Source organism: Artemia franciscana, chromosome 18, assembly GCF_032884065.1.
Source record: "Artemia franciscana chromosome 18, ASM3288406v1, whole genome shotgun sequence".
Taxonomy (NCBI): Eukaryota; Metazoa; Arthropoda; class Branchiopoda; order Anostraca; family Artemiidae; genus Artemia; species Artemia franciscana.
The window spans coordinates 32042231-32068359 of NC_088880.1; the positions used below are offsets into that span (position 1 = coordinate 32042231).

At 34.8% G+C, this 26129-nt stretch overlaps 1 protein-coding gene across 5 annotated transcripts in view; it reads left to right on the plus strand.

Annotated features, from left to right (window-relative positions):
- Window positions 1-26129, plus strand: part of LOC136038876 (uncharacterized) — a 178678-nt gene that overhangs the window by 125207 nt on the left and 27342 nt on the right. For all 5 annotated transcript variants that reach the window (XM_065722339.1, XM_065722341.1, XM_065722340.1 and 2 more), the window contains 3 exons: window positions 3188-3356; window positions 16920-17114; window positions 25629-25727. In XM_065722339.1, coding sequence (XP_065578411.1) covers window positions 3188-3356; window positions 16920-17114; window positions 25629-25727 — 463 coding nt within the window. The remainder of the gene's footprint in view (window positions 1-3187; window positions 3357-16919; window positions 17115-25628; window positions 25728-26129) is intronic.

A 26129-nucleotide genomic window follows, 5' to 3' on the forward strand; every position in this document is an offset into this window, starting at 1 on the left:
GAGCCTGAGAAGATTTGCCTCATTTTAGAAAATAGCTATACGGGTAAAAAAAAAGCTATACGATCTTTACGAAAATCACATCATCAGGTTCAGCGTATCAGAGAACCTTGTCGTAGAAATTTCAAGCCCCTATCTACAAAAATGTGGAATTTAGCATTTTGTGCCAGAAGACAAATCACGGATGCGTGTTTATTTGTTTTTTTCCCAGGGGTGATCGTATCGACTCAGTGGTCCTAGAATGTCGCAAAAGGGCTCATTCTAACGGAAATTAAAAGTTCTAGTGCCTTTTTTAAGTGACCAAAAATTGGAGGGCACCTAGGCCCCCTCCCTCGCTCATTTTTCCCCAAAGTCACCGGATCAAAATTCTGAGATAGCCATTTTATTTACCATAGTCGAATAAACTAATAACTATGTCTTTGGGGACGACTTACTCCCCCGCAATCGCCGGGGAGGGGCTGGAAGTTGCAAACTTTGACCTGTGTTTACATGTAGTAATGGTTACTGGGAAGTGTACAGACGTTTTCAGGGGAATTTTTTGGTTTAGGGGGAAAGTTGAAGGGGGATCTTTCAATGGATCTTTCAAAGGGAGGATCTTTCAATGGAGGAACGTTTTATTGGGGAAGAGACTTTCAATAGAGGGGGCGTAGGATTTTCTAGCATTATTTAAAACAATGAAAAAATAAATATGAAAAGTTTTTTCTACTGAAAGGGAGGAGCAGCATTAAAACTTAAAACGGACAGAAATTATTACGCATATGAGGGGTTTTACTCCTCGTAATACCTCGCTCTTTACGCTAAAGTATTTTTAGTAATTTCAACTATTTATTCTACGGCCTGTTTTTTTTATGAAAAGTTTTTTAATTTTTTTTTAAATGAAAGTAATTGAACATTGAAACTTAAAACGAACAAAATTACTCCGTATATGAAAGGGGCTTTTCCTCCTCAACACCCCGCTCTTTACGCTAAAGTTTTTTACTGTTTTAAAATGTAGAGTTAAGAGAAAGAGTCAAACTGTCACAGTGAAATGACAAGGCCTGTCATTTATGTGCCCTGCTTTACAGCTCTCTCTGCTCTTTCGTTACCATCAATCCCAACATGAGCAGGTACTCATTGTAGAATTACTTTATGGTTTTACAAACAGATATAAAACATACAATAGCAAGTAGCTTCCTAAAATGGTATTTTATCTCTATTTACGCTACTGATCTATGGATACTTCAGAATCCGAGTATATAACTGTATTAGGATAGTTCTGAAGGTTGGTTCCTATATATTCAAAGGCATTCTGAAAGCAATAAATAATGCTTGGGATACGGATGTTTCAGTTGGTAATTTGAATTGGTTTCCATCCATTTCCATCCCTATATATTCCATTCCATTTTTTTCCATCCATATGTATATATGTAGGAAATTTCTTTAGAAGTTGGCCATGTGTAACTTAGAACTGATAGTTAATATATCAGGACTTTTCGTCAGTGTTATTTACACACTCAAGATGTCTTCGTTCCCAAGGTGGAAATGGTAGGTTTTCTTGGACCTTTAGCATATTAATTACTTTAAAACTGTGGTCAGTTGAGAGCAGCACCTGAATACCTCTTTCAACTTTTTTTTATTTTTTTCGTTTATTTTGACTGTTTGGGTTCGAAATAGCATCCCTGGGGGGTCGCGTTTTTAAAATAACCGTTATACGTTAGGACCGCGTTTGCCACCCTGATTATATTTCAAAAGATCAGTTGTCTTGACTATCAGTAGTTGAAGCCTTATTATTTTTAAATTCTATTGAATTCCATCTTTAACCTTTACTACTGCAATATCTATTTAAAATTAATAGTGCAAGCTCAAGAAACGTTAAAGTAATTCATTCCTATGCACTGTAAACTAAACAATACCCTTTCTAATTAAGCTTGAGGAAAAATGCCATTCATTCATTCAACAAGGAAACAATTAGGTTCATAAATAATTTGTATTTGCAAATATCAACCGGTTAATGAACATGTACCACAACCAATCTTCATTGAATGGTTGTAAGAATGAGTTATCAGCCAGCAGCTAAGATAGAAAAATAAGGTCATGGACGAATCCGCTAAATTAACCAATGATCTATAAATCAGATCCTTCGTGACTGTTCTCTCTAAGTGGATATTCCGACAGGAGAGGCCTTTGGTTGGGTAGTTGGACTTTACTGGCCCAGTGCAAAAATCTTCTTCTTAAAAAAATCTATAAATCAGATCCTTAAGTGAGGTGCTGTCTAAATGGATATTCCGACAGGAGTGGCCTTTGGTTGGGTAGTTGGACTTTACCTGCCCTGTGCGAAAAATCGTCTTCATAAAGACAAATGCTCGCTTTCCCAGATCAGGGAAGGGAAAATCCATTGCTTTGGTCGGCAATTTTTTTTTTTTTTTACTGTATATAGCCTTCCTATTTATGTAAAGGGCTCCCCACTCTGTCACCTGGTTTATATCCCAGAGCGCCAGTGTTTGTGCCACGCATGGCATACTCTGTCTCATGGGTATGCATACTTTTTTTGTCACTGGAGAATCGTCAGGTTAGGCGAGACAGAGAATCAGACACATCAGTCGGAATCCAATTAAGGGCCAATCACAGTGAGATTTTGCTAATACCGACGTTTAGCAAGCGCTTATTCCGGCCAATCAGGTTTTTCGTAAATTTTCAAATTGGCTGAAACATTTCGATTGGCTCAAATTAGTGCTAGCTAAATCTTAGTATCAGTAAACTGTCACTGTGAATGGGCCTTTAATGACGTCGCCTGATTATTTTCGCCTAGGTAAAATTTCTTGTTTTCTGTCAGAACTGAGCTTGAGACTTTAAGTTGATGATTTTATATAATTGATTTGACTATTTGATAAAAACAGTTTTGTCGGTTGATTACTTGATTAATGTGTACAACAGATTTAATAGCATGAATGTGAATCATTAGTCGTTTAATAAAAAAATATGGATGAATTTTATTAGCTGATTAGTTAACCTATTTGATTAATTTCTTATTAGATGATTAGATGGGTTTATTTGACTAATTTTATTAACTGATTTAATAATATCATTGAGATTTAATTAACCAATTAATTAATTAATTAAAAAAATTACAATTTGGTCAGCATATATATTTGATAAGCTTTCATAATAATTTAGTAAATGATATTTTTATTTCAGAATGAATTTTTTGTAGGTTACAGTCCAATTTGGACAGATGTAAATCCTTAGAAACAGAGTTTGTGGCACTTCGTCTAAGCCTATCAACGGCTGAGGAAAACTTATCCGATGCCAATGATGAGAAACGATGCTTGGAAAAGGATGTTCGTCTTTTAACCATTGAAATACAACAGGCTGAAGCTAAGGTAAGAAGTTTTATCATAGGTCACTTAAACTCACAAGAACTCACAAGACTCACAAACTCACAGATCGCTTAAACTCACAAGAACTTTGACTTCAAATGTTTTCTTTAATACCGAAAATATGTGCTGTCATGTCAAAACAAATCACAAAAAAAATGCTTAAATCTTTTTTGCTAATCTAGCATAACAGGTCTATACTGAGTTTATAGAAATTTCTTTCTATAATATTGATCAGTTAATAAAGAACTTTTATTATTTGATTAATAAATTCAATTGGAAGAAGATTTACTAAATTCTGAAATTCCGTATTCCTAATTCCGAATCAATATTTAAATTACCTCTATCCCTGTTTATTCAAATATTAGTAAACATACATCAACTATTTTTTTATTTCAATAGCCTCCCCCAACCGTTGAGTAAAACCTCTATCATTATAAATGGTCATAAATCTCGAAAACTGCATAACCACTTATGGAGGTTTTTTTTTATCAGGTAATTCCTGAGTTTTCTACTTCTTAGATATGTATATAGTTATGTAAGTTTCCACCAAACTAATTTGTACAATTAGATTTTATTTCCACTATTTTTTCGTTATTTCGTTACTTATTATTCCGTTAACCGCTATTCGTTATTTATTTGCTTAAGCCTTCCTAATTATGCATTTAATGTGTTTTAGGTAAATTAATTATTAAAAGACTTTTTCTATATAAAATGTGGACTCGTATCCACATGATCTAGATTGAAAGTTATTGTTGTGGAACAGCAGCAGGGCACTCGGTTTTATCCTCCCCCTTAAAATTTTTTCCAACTCGTGAAATTGTGACAAAATATGAAGATAAAGAAATTTTCTTACGATTTGTTAAGATTCCTTAGTACCTCCCATTCCCCAAAGAAATATCCTGGATACGGTCCTGAACAGCAGCAAATTTTGTTTGTCCGACTTGTTTTTGGAGTTTTTTTTTGTACTTTGTTCCTTTGATGGGAGCTAAACTAGGTATAACATTTATATTGACGATGGAAGAATAAATCAGGTATGGAAATTCATAATACATTATATGTCATTTTTTGTCAAAATAATTTTCCGGAGAAGCACTCATTCTTCTAAACGATTGTTTCGACTGATTTCTTCGCTCCTCTAGACAAAATATTGTCAAAATTGCTATCTAGATTTTCTAGCTTCTAGAATTTTAAATTTTAGCTTTTAAAATTTTATTGAAGATCCTCAAATATTGCTCCACTTCCCTAGACAAAATATTATCTAAATTTTCATCTAGATTTTCTAGATTCTAAATTTTAAAAATCCTGTCTAATAATTTCAGAGATTGCTAAAATCCTCTAGACAAAATTTTGTCTAAATTTTTTAGATTCTAAATTTTCAATTTTTTGCTAATAATTTCAGAGATTGTTCAACTTCTCTAGACAAAATATTATCTAGATTTTCTAGATTCTATATTTTCAAAATCTTGCCTAATAATTTCAGAGATTGCTCAAATCCTCTAGACAAAATTTTGTCAAAATTTTTAGATTCTAAATTTTCAATTTTTTGCTAATAATTTCAGAGATTGTTCAACTTCTCTAGACAAAATATTATTTAAATTTTTATCTAGATTTTCTAGATTCTATATTTTCAAAATCTTGCCTAATAATTTCAGAGATTGCTCAATTCCTCTAGAGAAAATTTTGTCTAGATTTTCTGGATTCTAAATTTTCAAAAATCTTGTCTAATAATTTCAGAGATTGCTCAACTACTCTAGACAAAATTTTGTCTAGATCTTCTAGACTAAAATATTGTCTAATAATTTTAGAGATTGCTCAACTTCTCTAGACACAATTTTGTCTAGATTTTCTAGATTCTAAATTTATCTTCTTGTCTAATAATTTCAGAGATTGCTGAACTCCTCCAGACAAATAACATCTAAATTTTCATCTAGATTTTCTAGATTCTAAATTTTCAAAATCTTGTCTAATAATTTCAGAGATTGCTCAACTCCTCTAGACAAAATTTTGGCTTGATTTTCTATATTCTAAATTTATCTTCTTGTCTAATAATTTCAGAGATTGTTGATCTCCTCCAGACAAATAACATCTAAATTTTCATCTAGATTTTCTAGATTCAAAATTTTCAAAATCTTGTCTTAATAGTAAACGAAACTCTAAAAAACGAAATTTTGATGCTAAAAGATACGTCAAAAGAATCGGATCTTCATGCTGATTTTAAATATATAAGTTTCATCAAATTTAGTCTTTGTCATTAAAAGTTACGAGCCTGTGAAAATTTGCCTTATTTTTGAAAATAGGGAGAAACTCCCCCTAAAAGTCATAAAATCTTAACGAAAACCACACTATCGCATTCGTTGCATCAGAGAACTCTATAGCAAAAATTTCAAGCTCCTATCTACAAAAATGTGGAATTTCGTATTTTTTGCCAGAAGACAAATCACGAGTGCATGTTTATTTGTTTTTTTTTCTTTTCCCCAGGGGTCATCGTATCGACCAAGTGGTCCTAGAATGTCGCAAGAGGGCTCATTGTAACGGAAATGAAAAGTTCTAGTGCCCTTTTTAAGTGACCAAAAAATTGGAGGGCACCTAGGCCCCTTCCCACGCTCATTTTTTCCCAAAATCAACGGATCAAAATTTTGCGAAAGCCATTTTTTCCGCATAGTCGAAAACCATAATAACTATGTCTTTGCGAATGACTTACTCCCCCGCAATCCCTGGGGGAGGGGCTGCAAGTTACAAACTTTGACCAGTGTTTACATACAGTAATGGTTATTGGGAAGTGTACAGACGTTTTCAGGGGGATTTTTTTGGTTTGGGGATTGGGGTTTAAGGGAGGGGGCTATGTGGGAGGATCTTTCCTTGGAAGAATATGTCATGGGGGAAGGAAAATTCAATGAAAAGGGCGCAGGATTTTCTAGCATTACTATAAAAAAATAATGAAAAAATAAACATGAAAACGTTTTTTTCAGTTGAAAGTAAGGAGTAGCATTGAAACTTAAAACGAACAGAGATTATTAAGCATATGAGGGGTTCTAAAAATGCTTTAGCATAAAGATCGAGGTATTTAGGAGGAGATAAATACCTCGCTCTCTATGCTAAACTATTTTTAGTAATTTCAGCTATTTATTCTACGGCCTTTCTGATTCAGGGGTCATTCTTTAAGAATAGGGACAAAACTTACGATTTAGTGTAAAGAGCGAGGTATTAACGAGGGTACAAACCCCCTTATACACATAATAAAAACATAAGAATATAAAAGTTTGTTACGTAAGTTAATTCTTAACTTACGTACATTTTTTACTACAAAAAACGTTCGTTAAAAATTAAAAGTTCTATTTGCCTTTTTAAGTAACCGAAAAATCGGAGGGCAACTGGGCCTCCTTCCCCACCCCTTATTTCTCAAAATCGTCTGATCAAAACTAAGAGAAAGCCATTTAGTCAAAAAAAGAATAAATATGCAAATTTCATTTTTAATAATTTATGTGCGGAGAGCCAAAATCAAACATGTATTAATTCAAAAACGTTCAGAAATTAAATATAAAAACTAGTTTTTTTTAACTGAAAGTAAGGAGCGACATTAAAACTTAAAACGAACAGAAATTACTCCATATATGAAATGGGTTGTCCCCTCCGCAGTCCCTCGCTTTTTACGTTAAAGTTTGACTCTTTCCACAATTCTACTTTTTAAAACAATTAAAAGCTTTAGCGTAAAGAGCGAGGGATTGCGGAGGGGACAACCCATTTCATATACGGATTAATTTCTGTTCGTTTTAAGTTTTAATGTCGCTCCTTACTTTCAGTTAAAGAAACTAGTTTTTTTATTTAATAATTTCAGAGATTGCTCAAATCATCTAAATAAAATATTATCTAAATTTTCATCTAGATTTTCTAGATTCTAAATTTTCAAAATGTTGTCTAATAATTTCAGAGATTGCTGAACTCCTCCAGACAATTAACATCTAAATTTTCTTTTTGTCTAATAATTTCAGAGATTGCTCAACTCCTCCTGACAAACTAATATCTAAATTTTCATCTAGATTTTCGAGATTCAAAATTTTCAAATTCTTGTCTAATAATTTCAGAGATAGCTCAACTCCTCTAGACAAAATTTTGTCTAGACTTTCTAGATTCTAAATTTTCAATTTTTTGGTAATAATTTCAGAGATTTCTCAACTCCTCCAGACAAACTAATATCTAAATTTTCATCTAGATTTTCGAGATTCAAAATTTTCAAATCTTGTCTAATAATTTCAGAGATTGCTCAGCTCCTCTAGACAAAATTTTGTCTAGATTTTCTAGATTCTAAATTTTCTTCTTGTGTAATAATTTTAGAAATTGCTCAACTCCTCCAGATAAACTATTTTCTAAATTTTCATCTAGATTTTCGAGATTCAAAATTTTCAAAATCTTGTCTAATAATTTCAGAGATTGCTCAACTCCTCTAGACAAAATTTTGTCTAGATTTTCTAGATTCTAGATTTTCAATTTTTTGCTAATAATTTCAGAGATTGCTCAACTCCTCCAGACAAACAAATATCTAAATTTTTATCTAGATTTTCGAGATTCAAAATTTTCAAAATCTTGTCTAATAATTTCAGAGATTGCTCAACTCCTCTAGACAAAATTTTGTCTAGATTTTCTAGATTCTAAATTTTCTTCTTGTCTAATAATTTCAGAGATTGCTCAACTCCTCCAGACAAACTAATTTCTAAATTTTCATCTAGGTTTTCGAGATTCTAAATTTTCAAAATTTTGTCTATTTTCTAGATTATAAATTTTCAAAATTTTGTCTAATAATTTCAGAGATTGCTCAACTCCTCCAGACAAACTAATTTCTAAATTTTCATCTAGATTTTCGAGATTCAAAATTTTCAAAATCTTGTCTAATAATTTCAGAGATTGCTCAACTCCTCTAGACGAAATTTTTTCTAGATTTTCTAGATTCTTAATTTTCTTCTTGTCTAATAATTTCAGAGATTGCTCAACTCCTTCAGACAAACTAATATCTAAATTTTCATCTAGATTTTCGAGATTCAAAATTTTCAAAATCTTGTCTAGATTTTCTAGATTCTAGATTTTCAAATTCTTGTCGAAAATCTTCAGATTTTGCTCCTCTCATCTATAATAAATTTTTAGTGTATTTCAAGACGAATACAAATGGCTATTTTTTCAATTGTGTTACATTCCTTTTTGCTCAAGCACACAATTAATTTGGATTGTAACCTTTCTATATAAAAGTTTTAATTGTCTCACCTCGAAGACTATTCAAAAACCAACCTAGGGCAAACTACTTCTTAGATATAGCAATTAGCAATCTATATTAAAGCAATGTAATAGACGTGTAAACACTCTGTAAAATTGTTCTCGGTAATCGGTAATTTACAACCGTTTGAATTACTGCACGAAGTATTGGGAATGGAATATTTTATTTCAAAATTTGTTTTACACCTTAGGGCAACAATACACACTTTTGGTGGATCCTCTTTGTCCCCATTTTGGGGATACCGGGAACTAGTTTGGAATTTCTTCATGAATTCTCGCATTATTTTTCTTTAAATTGGTTTCATATTACTTTTTTCTAGTTTTTTGCAAAAAAAATTGAGTTTACAAATTTATATTATTTGCTGTATTTAGCTGTTTGTTCTTTTTCCTTTCAAATTTAAAGACAATGAGAATAGGTCATGTCCACGATTTTTGGTCGGGGGAGGGGAGGTATAAAAAACTTTTCAAATCGCATCACAAATTTGCTTATATGTATTTTTTTTTACTTTCTGACGAGTCTGACAAAAAATCTTTTTTTGGATGGAGAGAGGCAGGGGGGGGGGGTTCAAGCTCGGTACCGAGTGGCGTAATTTTTGTCAAAATCCTGGGGGAGAGGCAAAGTTGGAGCTGATTTTCCCAAATCAAATGAAAATGACAGTGAAAACTGAAAAATGAGTCATATAGTACCATAAAGGCAAAGCTATACTAAAGAAAACTGATCCGTTTCGGTAGATGCTTGAATTACCCAGGCTTATTTTAGTTTTGACAAGATTTTTGAAGAAACTAAAATTCAGCTAGTAAGACAAACTAGATTGGGGGGTGGGGGTCAGCTGTCCCCAGCCATAGAAAATTTCGCCCCTGTTGGTATCCCTCTGCCCTCTGGATACGACCTTGCAGTGATTCATAAATTTACACAATTGTGTTTTTGCGAAAAATGGCTGATTTAGTGTTTTTATCAGATAAGCGATTTTTGGCCGCAATTCTGTTCAGAATTTCACTGTTTGCGTTTCAACAGCTGGGGCATATTCAATTTATATGAATAGCGGCGCACACGCTGTGTGTGAGCCCTTTCAGATCAGAGGAAAAGCGAATTTATATTTGCTCTGGGTTAAAGCCCTCTTTTGTTTCTTGCCCGATAACCCTTTAAAGCCCTTAAATCTGATTGTGCTTGGGTCAATTGTAACTTAAAAATTAAGAACAAAAAATGTGTAAATATTATTTAAGCCCCCCTCCCACCCACGTAGTTTCATGATGCACGCATAGTACGGGACCTGTTGCCCATGTCTTTTTTTATGTATTTTTGTGTGTTTGTTCTGGGTTATGTTAATTATGCACGTTCAGTGCGAATAATGTATGCATACTGCACGGTTTTATATTACATCAATTACGGTAAGTCAAAATACGTTTTGTGTACATGTCGTGTGAAACATGTGTCCGAGCCAAATTACGTTAAACTATAGTGCCAACAATCTATCATATGCATATCATTTGACCTATAACATCTATAAACAGACCACAATTATGCTGATTTTGGAATATCATATCAGTTATTATATCATACAGTAATGTTATACCAACATTATATCAGAGTATTATATCATATATCAGTTGACCTATAACATGTATAAACAGAACACGATCATGCTGATTTTGGAATATTGTATCAGTTATTATACCATACTAGCTGTTGGGGTGGCGCTTCGCGCCACCCCAAAACCTAGTTGGTGGGGGCGCTTCGTGCCCCCCAAGCCCCCCCGCGCGCGTAAGTCGTTACGCGCCATATTAGTTACGCGCCATTGTAGCTGTGTCCCTATGTCCCACCTGTGAATATATATATATATATATATATATATATATATATATATATATATATATATATATATATATATATATATATATATATATATATATATATATATATATAATGGTCCATGGGAAAACAATCCGTATTCAGATCTATACCTCATGATTCTAATGATTGCCCTTGAGCTTTGTTGATGGTGATTGCTAATCGACCATTCCCTGTGTCGCCGTCGTCATTTATATATCCCCCTGTGTCCCCCGGCGTCCCCGTTGTAGTTGTGTCCCTGTGTCCCGGTCGTCATTTATATTCCCTGTGTCCCGGTCGTCATTTGTGTCCCGGTGTCCCAGTCTGTGATTTCTCTTTGAGTGTCCCGTGCGTCATTTATATTCCTTGTGTCCCGGTGTCCTGGTCGTCATTTGTGTCCCGGTGTCCCGGTCTGTATATACATTCGTTTTTGAATTGGTCTTTTTTTCAGTTTTTAGTTTTTTACCTTTTTCTTAGTTTTTTTAGTTATACCTCATGATTCTAATGATTGCCCTTGAGCTTTGTTGATGGTGATTGCTAATCGAACATTCCCTGTGTCCCCGTCGTCATTTATATATCCCCCTGTGCCCCCCGGCGTCCCCGTTTTAGTTGTGCCCCCGTGTCCCGGTCGTCATTTATATTCCCTGTGTCCCGGTCGTCATTTGTATCCCGGTTTCCCGGTCTGAAGCGCCCCCACAAACTAGGTGTTGGGGTGGCGCGAAGCGCCACCCCAACAGCTAGTATCATATATTAATGTTATATCAGAATATTATGTCATATATATAATATATATAACATATATTATACATATATAATATATAATGTATATATTATATATATAGTAATTTATTATACAGGATGTTTATATCCTGTATAAACAGAACACGATTATGCTGATTTTGGAATATTTACAATATCCGTTTTCCGTTTTCCAATATATTCTGGAGCGTCAATCTCGCATTTCCCATATGTGTACAACCGGAAGTTTATATCAGGAAATCCTTAGAAAAGAGGGTTCTTTCTAGATATCTTTGCTACTAAATAAGGAAAATCACTCCCTTGAATTTAAATCTATTGTGAAAGAGATTAAATTTCTGGTCAATTAGTGTAGTGTCGAATAAATGGCTTTGCGCAGAAAGAAGGGCTCAGGGGTGCCAATCGGGGTGGGGAAGAGGTTGATTTCTAAAAAACATCTTTTTTGGCAATTCTTTAAAAAAAAGGATAGTTAAGTTTAATATATTAATGCTATTTAATACTGAAGTAACCAATCATCAGCTTTTATTCAGTTAATTAATTGTTTCTAATCCTTCTTCCCATTCTTGAACACAAACGAACAACCTTTTTTTTAAAAAAAAATTCGTTTATTTGACAAAAAACAACGGATTTTTTTTTCTGTTGTCAAAAGAAGACAAAATACCGACGTGGTGTCAATATTTTACAAATCAAATAGACGTCTTATCGACAGAGAATCAAATCACAGGGTAAAATTTCGTCGTGTCGACAGAGATACAAAATCAAACGGGGATTTGGTTTTACATCCCTGCCCTTGCTCCTGACTCCTTATTTCAACTAAGATATGCACGAAGCGAACTAGTGCGCAACCCCCTGAATTGAATCTGCAATATAGTGACTGAAAACAATTAATTTAATTTATAGGTAAGTTTTTGTTTTGCCAACGAAATATATAAAGTATATGGAATGCTTGTCCGTTTTCGGCTTAACATGTTTCAAAGTCTCAATTTGTATGTTCATTCACGCATAATTCTAATTAAAAAGCTATTACAACTGTTTAAGACCTGCAACCGCGTTAGCCAGAAATACTGCTAAAGATTGCTTCGTTATATTTCGTAAAGGCGTTACTATGGTCACTAAGAAAACTCTTATCTAAACAGAAAAAAATAATTGTATCGATTTCATATTTTGGTTGAAATGAGTAAATGACGTCAGTTTGTGCGTAGTCTAAATCAGTGTCCCTCACCCTTTTTTCGATGGTTAGCCCTATTTCAAAAATCATGTCCACTGTGTTACGCATGACAGAAGTGTACCACTGTATAATGGAGGGGTGCCGACGAATAATGAGGAGTCTGCTATATACAATGGTGGAAAACGGGCTACCCCTAGCCCTTTTTAGTCTAATAAATACCAGACTTCTATATGCGTATCTTAAGAGATTAATTTAAAAAAAAGCTTTTCCGAAAAAGAAGTTTTTAATAGCAAAGTAAAGGCAAAAAAGGCTGGTTGCCCTCTGATCGCTTTCGACTCTTAAAAAGGGCAAAAGAAATCTCGATTTCCGATTGAATGAGCCACCTCCAAAGCTTAAACGACCACGCTTTCTATAGAAACTTTATATGTTAGCGATAAGTAACAAGCATGATTTATAGTTCTTTACCCGACGGCTGGATGGGGGGGGGGGGTTAAACTTGGAACCGTAGTTATTTGATATCTAGACTAGTTTGAACAAAATGGCTATCTCAAAATGTCCATCCGATGCATTTGGGAATTGTTTCAACCCTGAAGGCATTGTTTATGATCTTTAGACTATATTGAACAAAAGGGTTATCTCAGAAGTTAGATTGGATGCATCTGGGGGAAAGATGGCGTGGAGAGGGTTTAGTTGCCCTCCAATCATTTTCGATTTTTGACTGCTATCTTAGAATATCCATTTGGGGAAAAGATGGCGTGGGGGTGAGGCCAGTTTCCCTTCGATCACTTCTGACTCTTAAATTTAGCACTAGAGCTTCCATTTTCCAATTGAATGAGCCCCCTCTGAAGTCTATACGACCACCCCTTTAATATGAAATACCTCTTGTAAAAGAAATAATAAAACATTGAAGCTTTATGACCTTTACTATAGGCAAGCTATAGCGTTGCCTCCGATTGCTCATTTCAGAACAAAAAAGAAAGCTTAATTGAATCGAATGGTTCAATATGATCATCATCTCAGACTGCCACTTGTTCCACCCCGCTTCGAACAATTCGTAGCACAATTACGCCACCCTCAGCCTCCTCGCACCATGTGCGGCTCACTTACACCACGCGCGGCAAATGTCATCTGATATACAAGATTTCGAACTTGTATTAACCCTTTGAATTAAAATGTTACAGAGAGCTTAATTAAGGTAATAAAATCCCCTATTTTTATATAGAAAAAGGCACTTATATTGGTTTCATGTTTTTGTGTAAATGTATTATTGACGTCACTTCGAGTGTAGGCTAAAACCGTGTTTCTCAACTTTTTTGTTCCAAGAATGAAAAGAACTGTGTTTTTGTTTCTTAGAATTTCTTTTATTATGTCTCATATAAAGCTTAATTAAGCTACTTCAAACAGCTTAATCAAGTTCTTTTCACTAAAAAAGGGTCTTTGTATTCACAGAAAAGAAAGCGCGTATATTGATTTCGTATTTTCTAATAAACATATAATTAACGTTACTTCGAGTCAAGGCCGTATCCAGGGGTCCCCCCCGAAACGTTTGTCTAACTCGTAAACACGTAACAAAATGAGTATAAGACAAATGTTTGATGCGTTTTTTAAGTTTTTTTGTAGACCTCCCCCCGAAAAAATACTTTTTTTAACCCCTGCCCCCTCCCGAAAAAGACCCGGATACGGCCCTGCTTTGAGCATAGTCTAAAACTGTGTTCCTTCGAAGATGCATATGGCTTCATTTACTTTTCTTGTGATTTATTATTCTAAAGTTAAACTTAAACGTATAATAGTTTAGAGTTTAAAAGTTCTTTTTAAGAGTATAGAGCAGTGGTTCTCAACCTTTTTTCCCCATGGACCCCTTTTCCCCTCTTTTTATCTTGGTGGACCCCTTCATAGCTATTGGACATAAGAACAATTTTTTATTCTTCACTAATATAAATTTTAAGGTTTTAATTATCAAACAAATAGCATATGATTAAGCTTTATTTTTAAATGAAAACTAATTTAATACAAATAAAACATTCTAATATAATAATAATAATAATTATTATTATTGTTATTACTTTTATTGTGATAATAACTACAATATTACAAGTTTCTGCAACTTTCTTCGATTGGTAAGCAACTATAGCTCATGGAGAGTAGAGCTCCTCAGGAAGTTTAATTCACTCCGACATTGTTAATGTAAACTGGATAAAAAAAAAGCAGTTGAAATTAAGTGTGTGATTAAAAAAGGAAAAGACATGTTTATTCAATGAGGTCCCTGTGGTTGATGCTTCTCGACAAGTTTCTTTATATTTGGTTCTATCGATGTTAATGATAGTTTATCACCCCTTTTCACAATGTCAAGTCTATTGCAAGCTTTTGATAAAATTTGAGAAACACAACTAAATCCAGCTTCAACAAGATAAGATGTAGGAAAAGCAATAACGTAGAACTGCGCTTTATCCCAGAGCTAAGGGTACTTTGTAGCAACATCATTGGTTTTCCATATATTGTACTTTCCATCTTTGAATTTTGCACACATTATTTCATCACTTTGTAATTCGATGAGGGGCTCTTGCAAAGATAATTCTATATGGGCAACATTAACTTCGAAAGGAATTGAAACCCAAATCGGTATATCCATTCCGAGTAGGTCACTAAACTGATTTAAAATAATGTAAATTACAGTAGAAAGAGAATTCTTAAAAATAAAGAGCATTCTGAGCTGGTTTTCTTCATGGACCCCCAAAATATCATTGTGGACCCCCAATTTGCTGTGTTTTGCCTGTGGACCCCCGGAAATATTAATGGACCCCTAGGGTCCATGTGGACCCCGGTTGAGAACCACTGGTATAGAGTAAAGAATGAAAAAAGGGCTCCCCTTTAGTCGCTTCAAATTTTCTATTAAATCTCTGACGGCTTCCTTTGAAATTGCCCTCAAAACCTTGCCTTAATAGTCTTCTTAAATTGTGCATTAAATTGCTCCTTGAAACCTCTTAAGTTGGTTTCTATTGAAACATCATAATCATGAATTGTGACTTTATATTCATAGAGAAAAAAAATTCAGGGGCACGTTACGGCCGTAGCGTCATCTTGCAGCATCCTGGAGGGCGACTTGTATTGTGGAACATGGGACATCCAATCTTGTTCATTTATCTTCAAAGTGTTTCTTTGTCATTAGGGAGGCGCAACGCTAAGTAATCTGTGCCATTTTACTAAAAGAGTAGAACTAAAAGCTCATCAGTATATTCTCTGAGACCAACCTGAATTCTTTATACATAGTAATGGTAGATGGTAATAAGCTTACCTAAGTTATGGATGTCAGGTTTTGATTTCGTTTAAACGATAATTTTGACGGGACCTGTGCTTGCCATCATCAGGCTGAAATTCAAATCTCTTGCCAGAAAATAAAATCACTAAATAAAATAAAACTAAAATCACTAAATAACACTAATAATGAGCCACCTGGAATTATTGTTGTGACATGGCCAGAATTTTGGTAGAGGCGTTGATGGCTGCTGTCCTAGTAGATCTTAAGAGGGTTGAGTCTATGGGGGGAGTGGAGTTTTATATTTTAACTTTTACCACCTTAGTCAACAGTGTTTTTACTTCTACCGATTTGTCCGGAGGTCTACGGAATTCTGCTCCCTACTACGGAAAAAAATGTACTCGAAGAACCTAAGGAAATTGTTCTAAGTGTAAAAATAACTAGGGAAAATTCTTGAGAAATCTTCAAGTTTTTTAGCTGTTTGATGTTGCGACATTTGAAAGAGTTTGAAATTGCGAAAAAAATTTACTTGAAAAATGGCTCGCCAATTGCTCGCCCTGAATGCAAACATTTTATTAAAAATTATTCTTAGTTCAAAGGCTCATTTCAATGTAGTCTCATTAGAAAAAAAAATGAGCTTGGGCTGACAAATGTTAATCTTGTAACAGTGCAGACAAGGTCGGGCCCAGAAAAATTAAATGTCTTGTGAGCTTTTATGTAGTTGTAAAACGTAATTCTCTGATATACCCGACCTGAGAACTAAATGAATCAACTTGGACTACTATTTTTGTTTAAGAAATAAGCTTTAAGCAGATTGAAATGCTTGTACATCTAGTTCTTTGTGTTCTGCTAGGTACAAAATTTACAGGGTCTCATGAAGTCAGAACTGGTAGCACAGCTTGTCCAGCTAAAGAAAGATTTAACACAAATATCAGCTGTGAGTGTAGTTTTGTAAAATAATTCTGAATCTTTTACTAGAAAATGCTTTAGGTTTTTAATTCTAACTCTGTTTTTACCCTGGCCCCATCACAATTATTTAAATTCACTCTCTTAGCTGGTCTATGACGTACCATTCATTTGTAATTACATTCTGAGACCACACTGGCTATACATGACGTATGAAATAAAGAAAGAAAAATAAAAATAAAAAATTAAATTAAATAGCCGAGAAAATAAGGGTAGTGTCAGCCAAAGAAACAATATGAAGTGAAAATAAGTTCAGTGCAAAAAAGAAAAAAGCCTTTTGACTATGGTCTACCTGGTCTATGACAAACCATTCATTTGTTTTTGTTCATTTAGATTCAAAAGGTGGAAGAAGAGTTGTTATTAGCTCAGAATGAGAATGAGGACCTGACTTCTTTGCTGATGAAAGAACAATCGGAAGTATGCCGAATGAAGCAACAGCTCGAGGATCTTGAAGCGGCACTTGCCTATGAAAGAGAACAGAAAAATGAATCAAGGCAGTCTCTCGAAGAAATTACAAGAATGTTACAGGTGAGTGTTTAGTCTTTAAACCATTCATGGAGGCCGGAGCAAAGAGTTTGGGAAACACATAAAAGCAGAAACTAGCGGTAGTTTTTTCACCGATGCCATCTAGTGTTTGGTGACTTTTTTTGGCTAAAAATTAGTGCATTATTATCTTTTCAGGTACTTTAAAAGGCCAAAGAAGGCCAATTTCTGTCCTCAGTTGGCTTACTAGTTTAAAAAAAAACTAGCCTAGTTGATCAACCGAGATTTCTCCAATCTTACTTCCGCCTATTTTGAGAAGACTGGATTTTGATTTGAAATAATAATAATAATAATAAGTTTATTAATTATCGCTGAGTGAGAAATTTCAGCTTTAATCCTTTATTACTGTATATTAATCATGTCAGTTATCCAACTTCGTTTGAAATTTTTACTTTTTTAATAATGTTGCCAGACATTTTAATATAAGTGACAACAAAAGTTTTCAGTCCTTAACTTTCGATGTTAAATCACCGAAAAATATGCTCTTGTAGGTTTCCTATTCTCTTTGGATGGTTGGGGGGGGTCAAACTAAAAGACACGTGGGGTCTTCAGATGCTCAGATGTTTTTTCTAAACGCATTAATTTGAAATTATATAGCTTTCTAAAACTCAGTGATCGCTGTTGAAGTCCAATTTACATGTATGCGTAGCTGTATGCATAATCATTATCTACCAGTACTAGTTTGCTTCCTCTTTTATAAGCTGCCCGAATAAGCAGACGCATAATCATTATCTACCAGTACTAGTTTGCTTCCTCTTTTATAAGCAGCCCGGATAAACAGACACGTAATCATTATATACAGATACTAGTTTGCTTCCTCTTTTATAAGCAGCCTGGATAAGCAGACACATAATCATTATCTACCAATACTGGTTTGCTTCCTCTTTTATAAGCAGCCCAGATAAGCAGACGAATAATCATTATCTACCAATACTAGTTTGCTTCCTCTTTTATAAGCAGCCCGGATAAACAGACGCATAATCATTATCTACAAATACTAGTTTGCTTCCTCTTTTATAAGCAGACACGTAATCATTATCTACCAATACTGGTTTGCTTCCTCTTTTATAAGTAGCCCGGATAAGCAGACGCATAATCATTATTTACCAATACTAGTTTGCTTCCTTTTTTATAAGCACCCCGGATTGGTCCTAAATCATGATGGCATATTATTGAAATTGATTTTTTTCTAAGCACAAGTGTGAAATATTCTAATGGACATTAGAATATTTTCTTCGTTTTATGTTTTCTTTTCTCCCCTTCCAGATATAGTAAGAAATAGAAGGTTATAATGTTAAAGATTTTTGCAAATAAATGCTTCTTAAGTTGATTGTTAAACAGCCATTAAGTGACTGCTGACATTCAAGTTTGACCCCCTCCCCAAATTCATTAGCTAAATCCATAAGCGAAATTCATGGAATCTTAGAATGTTCTTGCTTGCCATCCTAATATACAAGGCCTTTCCGACATTCTGGAATGTTTGTAGTTATTTTCGTTTTGCTTTGGGGTATGAGAATACTTGAAGCTTTTTACAATCCGCTTAAAGGGATATCTAATTTTTTGTCTTGTCTTACATAGCTCTTGAGGTACTCAAAAATATTTTTTTCCCAAAAGCGCTATGTCTTCTTTCTCGTTAAGAGGTATCGAAATTATTTGTCTAGTATCTTGGATGGGCTTAAAACCGTTAAGACCAAGAAGGCAATTGCCCCCTCCCCCTATATTTTTTGTTTCCCCTAGATTTCAAAAAATTCTTTCTTTATTTTCATAAAAAAATGGAAAAAAACAAGATCACCCCCTCCCTAGATTATGAAAAGAGCATTTGGTCCCCCTCCAGTTTCATGGATTGACCCCTGTGAATCCTCACCTAACATAGGTCCGACTGGGTACTAAGTACCAAAAGGTACATCAAGCACACTTACTCTTGCTTCCCGCCAATTTTGCTTGAGATCTGATAGTTTTTTTTTTCTAGTAGATGCTATGATGACATAAATCTGAAGATTTCCTTCCCCACAGAGGGCAGAATAGGCACAGATCATCTGAACATTCTTCTTGGGAGACCCAATGACAGGAATTTAAGAGTCCCTCCATTTCCCTCTTTCTCAAAAGTTAAATTGGATCCATATCCCCAAAAGGTCTAACTGAGACAGTAGTACTTGCTCCATTCTAAGCTTGGTTAAAATTTGAACTCTTTTTCCAGTGTATGGACGAATTCCATTAATTTAGGGACATTTAGGGACTGCCTTGTTCCTTACTGTTGGCAAATAACTGCTTCTTAATTTGATTGAAAAAAAAAATAGGTTGTTTCTACTGAAAATAAGGGGCAATTTTAAAACTTAAAATGAACAGAAATTATCATGTATATGAGGGGGGCTGCCATCTCCTCAATACCCCGCTCTTTACGCTAAAATTTTAAGCACTTTTAAAAAAAAGGTTCTCATTATAACTAAACGACCCTTGTGTTTCAGAAATCATTCCTAAAGGATTGGGACAAAAGCTCGAACTTAAGCACAAAGAGCGAGGTAATAAGGTGAGGAAAGCCCCCCTCATACACCAAAATAATTTATGTTCTGTTTTTGCTGGTCCCTATTTTCAGTAGAAAAAACTTATTTTTGTTTAATTTCTCACCGTTTTTCAAAAAAAAAACTCAAGAAATCCACCTCCCACTACATGGAAAATTCCCCCCATGAAAAATTCTTCTATAAAAAGTTGTTCCAGAAGCAAGGTAAAATCGTTCCCTCTGGGAAATCAACACCAGACAATTTTATGCTTGCTATGAATTCCTCCCAGAAAATTTCTTGTGGACGATTCTGCCTGAAATACTCCTTGTCATACTTTCATTTGAAAAAGACTTGTTTTTTTATTTAATTTCTGATCGTTTTTCAGGTCATGGTGGAATCCCCTCTGTGTGGAACATTTTCCCCGGAAATACTCCCTCCACAAAGGAAGGTCTCTCCTCCTTCAGAAATTTCGCTATGGAGGATTTCTCCTGGTGATAAATCCCCCATGGATAATTTCTGAAATGTGAAATCCCTCCCCCACGTAAAAATCTTCCGAAGAATTCCAACTCCACTGAAAATTTCCCAGGACAATTCCACCAGAATTTCTCCATGTATAAAATGGAGTCGCCAACGAGAAAGACAAACAAAACGAATTTCGCATATGAATTCTAGCCAAACACTCTCGGAAACCTCTATCCCAATGGGAATTCTCCACTTAGAAAATCCCTCCACAGGGAATCCCCCCTCCTGAAAAATATCTGTTTACTTCATAATTACAAATACTATATGTAAACAATGGGGGAATCTAGTAATTTATGGCTCTTACTCTGAGGGCTTGGGGGAGGTCATGTCATACTCAAAGACATAGTTTATTGGACGTTTCAACTGGACTGATAAAATGGCTAGCTCAAAGTTTTGATCAGATGACTTTGGGGGAAAAGAGCGTGGAAGGGGGGCTAGTTGATCTCCGGTTTTATCGGTCACTTAAAAAGTACACTAGAACTTTTAATTTCCGTTCGAACGAGCATCCTCCCAATCTTCTAGGACCATTGGTTTGATACGATCACCTCTGAGAAGAACAAAAAAAAAAAATAAACACCCATCTGTGATCCTTCTGCTGGCAGAAAAAAAAAACAACAAAACTCTGCATTTTTGAAGATGGGAGCTTGAAAACTCTACAGGAGGGTTCTCTGACACGCTTAATTTTATGGTGCGATTTTCTTTAATATCCATTGACCTTTTGTGGGTGTTTCCCTCCTTTTTTGAAAATCAGCTAGATGTTCTCGGGCTCTTGGCTTTTGATGGGTAACGCTAAATTTAATTAATTCTATATATTTTGAATCAGAATAAAAAGCCGATTCTTTTGATGTGTTTATTGATATCAAAATTCCTTTTTTCAGAGTTTCGGTTGCTATTGTGCCGAGTCACTCTTTACTTATAGCTCTTTACCACGAATTGTTTGATTGTTAAACGAACGTGGAAAATAAAAATTGATTTCCCCTCCTACTAGGTACATTGGTTCCCTCCTCGAGTAAAATTCTGGCTACGTCCTTATGATCTTAAAATAGCCTTTACCCTCATCCTTACGTACATCAACTTTTAAATATGTATATATGTCGTTAAACTTTGGACCGGAGAATATTTGAACCCTTTATAAGTTGTGTAGTCTAAAAAAAAAAAAAAAAAAAAAAAACAAAAAAAAAAAACAAAACAAACAAACAAACAAACTTTGCTTTTAGGTATTTGGAAGTTTCTCTTTTTCCTTAGTGTGTTGTGTCATCTTTTCTGGCTTACAAAAGTAATTGGAAATTTGAGGTTAAAGGTATAAAAGCTGTTTCTTATGAATATTGGATGCCTAAAAAAACCTTTTGCAAATAACTGCTTCTAAATACCAGTCAAAGAACCCGAAACATATTTTCTGCTCTTCTGTTAATACCGCAACTGATCTCTGAGGGCTAGCGCTGCTTTTGCTGATGATAGGTTTAAAATCACTAACCGTCCCTAATGAAACAATGCGGTATTTCTGCTGTTTTGGCTCGCCGCCTTTAAAGTTGGCAAATGATGTCATTGACAAGATTAGTGTATAATTTTGGAGTAATTAATGACGTCATAAATTTTTTTATAGTTCGGTAATGTCAAGCCTAAACGTCGTATTGGGCATTTCTACATGTCAGCCCCGCTGGGCAACGCCAGCTGGGCTGCTACCTGAAGCACGTGCTACAAGCACGTTAATACCTGAAGCACGTGCACCTTTTCTCTTATATGACCAAATCGAAAATATAGACACATAAAATTTAATTACATGATGTGTCTTATATCAAAAGTTATGCCAGGACATTTTTTTATGCATGACAATAATCTAAACGCATCTAAATACGAGATATGCGTGTACGCGTACATTTTCCCATTCAGTGCTCTGATCATGTCAGGATACGTTTTATTTCTTTACATCAAAAAAGATTAAAAAATTGACCTAAAAACTAATCTAAGTACACTTAAACAGACCAAAATAATGTGTGGCTCTAGCGCTGAAAATCGGTCTGTAGCACGCGAATTTGGGCAATTGTGGCACTAAAGGGCTGTGGTAACAACCCCGAAGGTGAGGCCAGGGTTTCGATTCCAGCTGCCGTAAGATAGACTTCAGTATAACAGAAAAATAAAAAATAAAATGGAAATAATAGAGAGAAATATAAAAAAGGCGGAATGAAATTATAAATTATAATAGCTATAGAATAAAGTATATAAAATTGAAACATTCACCGTAAGGTAGGTGAATTAATTGGTTACAGCTTGAAACATTGTTTTTCTTAATTAGCGAGAGACTACCCACATTATATGTTCAAATTCAGGTTTGTCTATTAACAACGCATGTACAACAACAAAAATTACATATGAATGGACACCCCCCCCTCCTAATGCACTCCATGGCCAGGAAAAGCGAGGAAAGGGAAAGAAAATCAAAAAAAATCAAACAATTAAAAAAGAGCTCAAATCAGACGATACGATACTCCGCAGACTCGGCAAAAAACACAAATAACCGAAAGAAAGGTGAGACCGGGAGTTAAATAGGCAAATGTCATTTTCCCCAGAATATGGTTTGCTTTCTATCTTCAGCTTTGAAGAACAAGAAAAAAAAAGAATCTTGCCAAAAATTGTCTTCATACGTGCCTGAATTAAATGACAGTACTAATTGTTCATTATTAGAAACAAGCATAACTACTGGGAAGGCTTGGCCAACAATTTATTATAGCAATGACAATGCGACGGAAGAAGAGAAAAAAAAAGTAAAAGTCGTTTCAATCACTAAAGGTTAGCTTGTCGTTTTACTATTCGGGTCGTTTGCCAAAATACTTTTCCATTTTTATGATATATTGATAAAGAACTATAAAAGTACGTTTTTCAGCCTCCTTCACTGTAGAGATTCTAAGGGCAATGAGGCGGATGAACAATAGACGAATGTATTTTTAATGCGGGGGCAATGTGAAGGGCAATAAGGCACATACTAAGCCTTCTTTATTCTGGTGATCCTAGATGTACCGATGCTGACGAGAAATTGAGCAGCATATTCTGTTGTGAGGGAAAATGGAGCCTACTGAGGCGCATACCGAACCATCGCTTACTTTAAAGGCACGAGGCGCAGCAACTCTGATGAGTAATTGAAAAGTATAGCTCAAACGCTAAGGACAATGGGTCTAGATAGAGTATATATAGAATACTCCTCTATTGTGGTGGCCCTAATCACTCTGAAGGTGGTGAGTAATAAGAGGAGTACATTTGTGATGTGATGTGCAATGAAGCCAAATGGAAGGAATAATGAAACCCCCACGAAGTCTCCCACGAAATCAAGTTGAAACCGATGGATGAAAGAAAGTTGTCGAATATGAGTTGCAAAAGGCGACTTAACTCTTGTCATTTTTTGAAGGAGGGATTGCAAGAAGGAGATTGTAAGAAACGGGGATCACCCCAATTTTGAGATACAGTAAAAAAAAAAAGAAGAAGAAGGCACTGGTTAATTGACTGTATAGCTTTCACTCATCCGCAGAAAAAGACTGCAACAAGTCCAAAAGAATTGAGAACAACAACTACCAATTATAATTATGATCGAAGAATCTTTTATGCAAGAGGTTTCAGCTTCATCCTTAGGTCAACGATTTGCCTGATTTTCCTTTACTTGTCAGATGACGGTGAAGTAAGGTTCACATCAAATTCACTCGCTCTTTCTCTCTCATCCTCCCCCCTCTCTCTCTGTCTGTCCTTCTCGTAGAATTAGAAATTGAATTATAGTTTCTAATTGTATCTGATTTTATACCTTCCACTGATTAGGTGAGACGTTTCAGTTTTCGAAGATATGATATATCTTAATGCATTTTATATTTTACATTATTTGATAGTTAATATGTTATGTTGCCCAAAAACTATTATTTTTGACCCTCCACTAAACGAAAAGCAAGACCTAAATAAAGTTGGAACTTGATAGGGAATAGTGAACCTCTGGACTGAAACACATCTAAGCAGGTGTGTAAGATCAAGACTAAGCGCTATCAAGACTAGGTCGAATTGATTGTTAATCGTTTTTTCGATCTTTCACACACCAAGTTGTAGAAAAACGTACGGTTTTGGTAAAAGTTTAATGAAATTTCCAAAATCAGATTAGAAGTATGTTCGATTTTTTTGAAGGTCGTTGCCCCAGAAATACAGAATATTAATCTACCACAAAATAGGGAAGTTGTTGAAATAGCCATCACTTGCTAATAGTCAAACTTGTGTTTATCCTCCGTGACCGACTTGAGAGCACGGGCGTGGCTATTAGTTAGTTAATATGCACTTTGTTTGTATTTACTTTTGTAAACCATAAGAGAGTGGGCAATTACATCTGTAAATAGCATCACATGTTATGGAACTTAATAATTAAAAGAAATATGTCCGGGAGCGGTAATAAATATTTAGAAAATTTGGAAGAAATGGTTACAGGGCATTTCCGCATGCAGGGAAGGAGAAATCCTATTAAGGTTAAATTTTGGGGGACAAGTCCATGTATGTATAATCTTATGCAGTTTTACATTTTCCATGGATCATGATGGCCTTTTTTTTTACAGTTTTAAATTTTCCGTGAACCATGATGGCCCCTTTTTTTAATATTATAGTTTTAAATTTTCCATGGATCAATGATGGCCTTTTCCTTTTCTTTGTTTTTCGTATATGTGAAATAAAATCCAATTTTTCTTTTAGTTTAGATACAAGTAAACACATCATGGAATTGCAAAAATTCAACAAAAGCACCAAATATTTCGAGTCCATTTTCTTAGTGATTACTAGAAATCAAAGACAAAGAGATAAAGAGAGGAAAAAATTAAAATAAAATGGTGTGCTCTTTCATTGAATATAACGCAAACTTCGAACTAGGATGCCAATAAGTTGGCCATAGCGACTTCGTCACATAATTTTGGAAAAGGGGAACGAGGCTGGATTGCTATTTACATTTTCTTTTTTTATTTTGGAAATTCAATCACTATTCTGTAAAAAAGAAAAGAAAAAAGAACAAAAGAGATAAAGACAGGCACATTCTCCATGCATAAATGTCGTTATTGCAAGCAATCAGAAAAGTATTCTAAAATCACTGGGATTACATCACTGGGAAATATTATTATTGGCATGGGTGCCCATAAGTTGAATTTTAGGGGGGTGGGGGCTTACCTGGTCCAACCAGCACTTCTAATTCTGTATAATAGAAATATCACAACGAAAATTTGAAATTATAAGGCAGCATGATTCAGCCAGGGAGGCTATTATTTTGGTTTTGGACGGGGGTCAGTTGCGTGACTTTAAGCTCAGCCAGAGCCCAACCCAGCTCTAAATGGGTACCTGGGGAGTCTAAGGAAGCTAAGTAGGAAGGTTTAGCGAAAGTAAAGGATGGCTGGCCCCCAATCCCTTCGAAGGTTTCAGAATTATATACGATTAATTTTTGTATAATGTTTCCATTAAAAATCGTTGTATTTTGCAGATCGTCCAAGCTGAGAAGAATGACTTGGAGGCCCAGCTGTCTCGTCTATTGGATGAACACCCCTCCCTCCGAATGGCTGCTTCAAATACAAGTTTCTATGTAGGTCTCTCATTTTTTCCTTAATTTTTTTTTCTTTCTAAGCATAAGAAGTAATCTGGGTGTGAAATTTAAGCTTAAGAAATTTTGCTTTAATCAAGTAAAAAGCAAAGAACGATCATAATAAAGAACAATGCAATAATTTTGAGAACTATAGCACAGTGTATTCAAGGTTAATGCACGTCAGTTAATGCAGTTAATACTTAACTAACAAATTGGGAAGCATTAATTTCTAGTTTGGGTAATGCAGCCATTTAAAATTACAAATAGCACATTTAAAGCTTTAGTTTAACATCAATGCTATCTCACGATTAATGTTAGAATCGGTAGAAAAGACTAGAATCATTCACTGATAAGTAATTGGTTAAAATTAATACACCTTAATGCATAAAATATAAGTTCTAT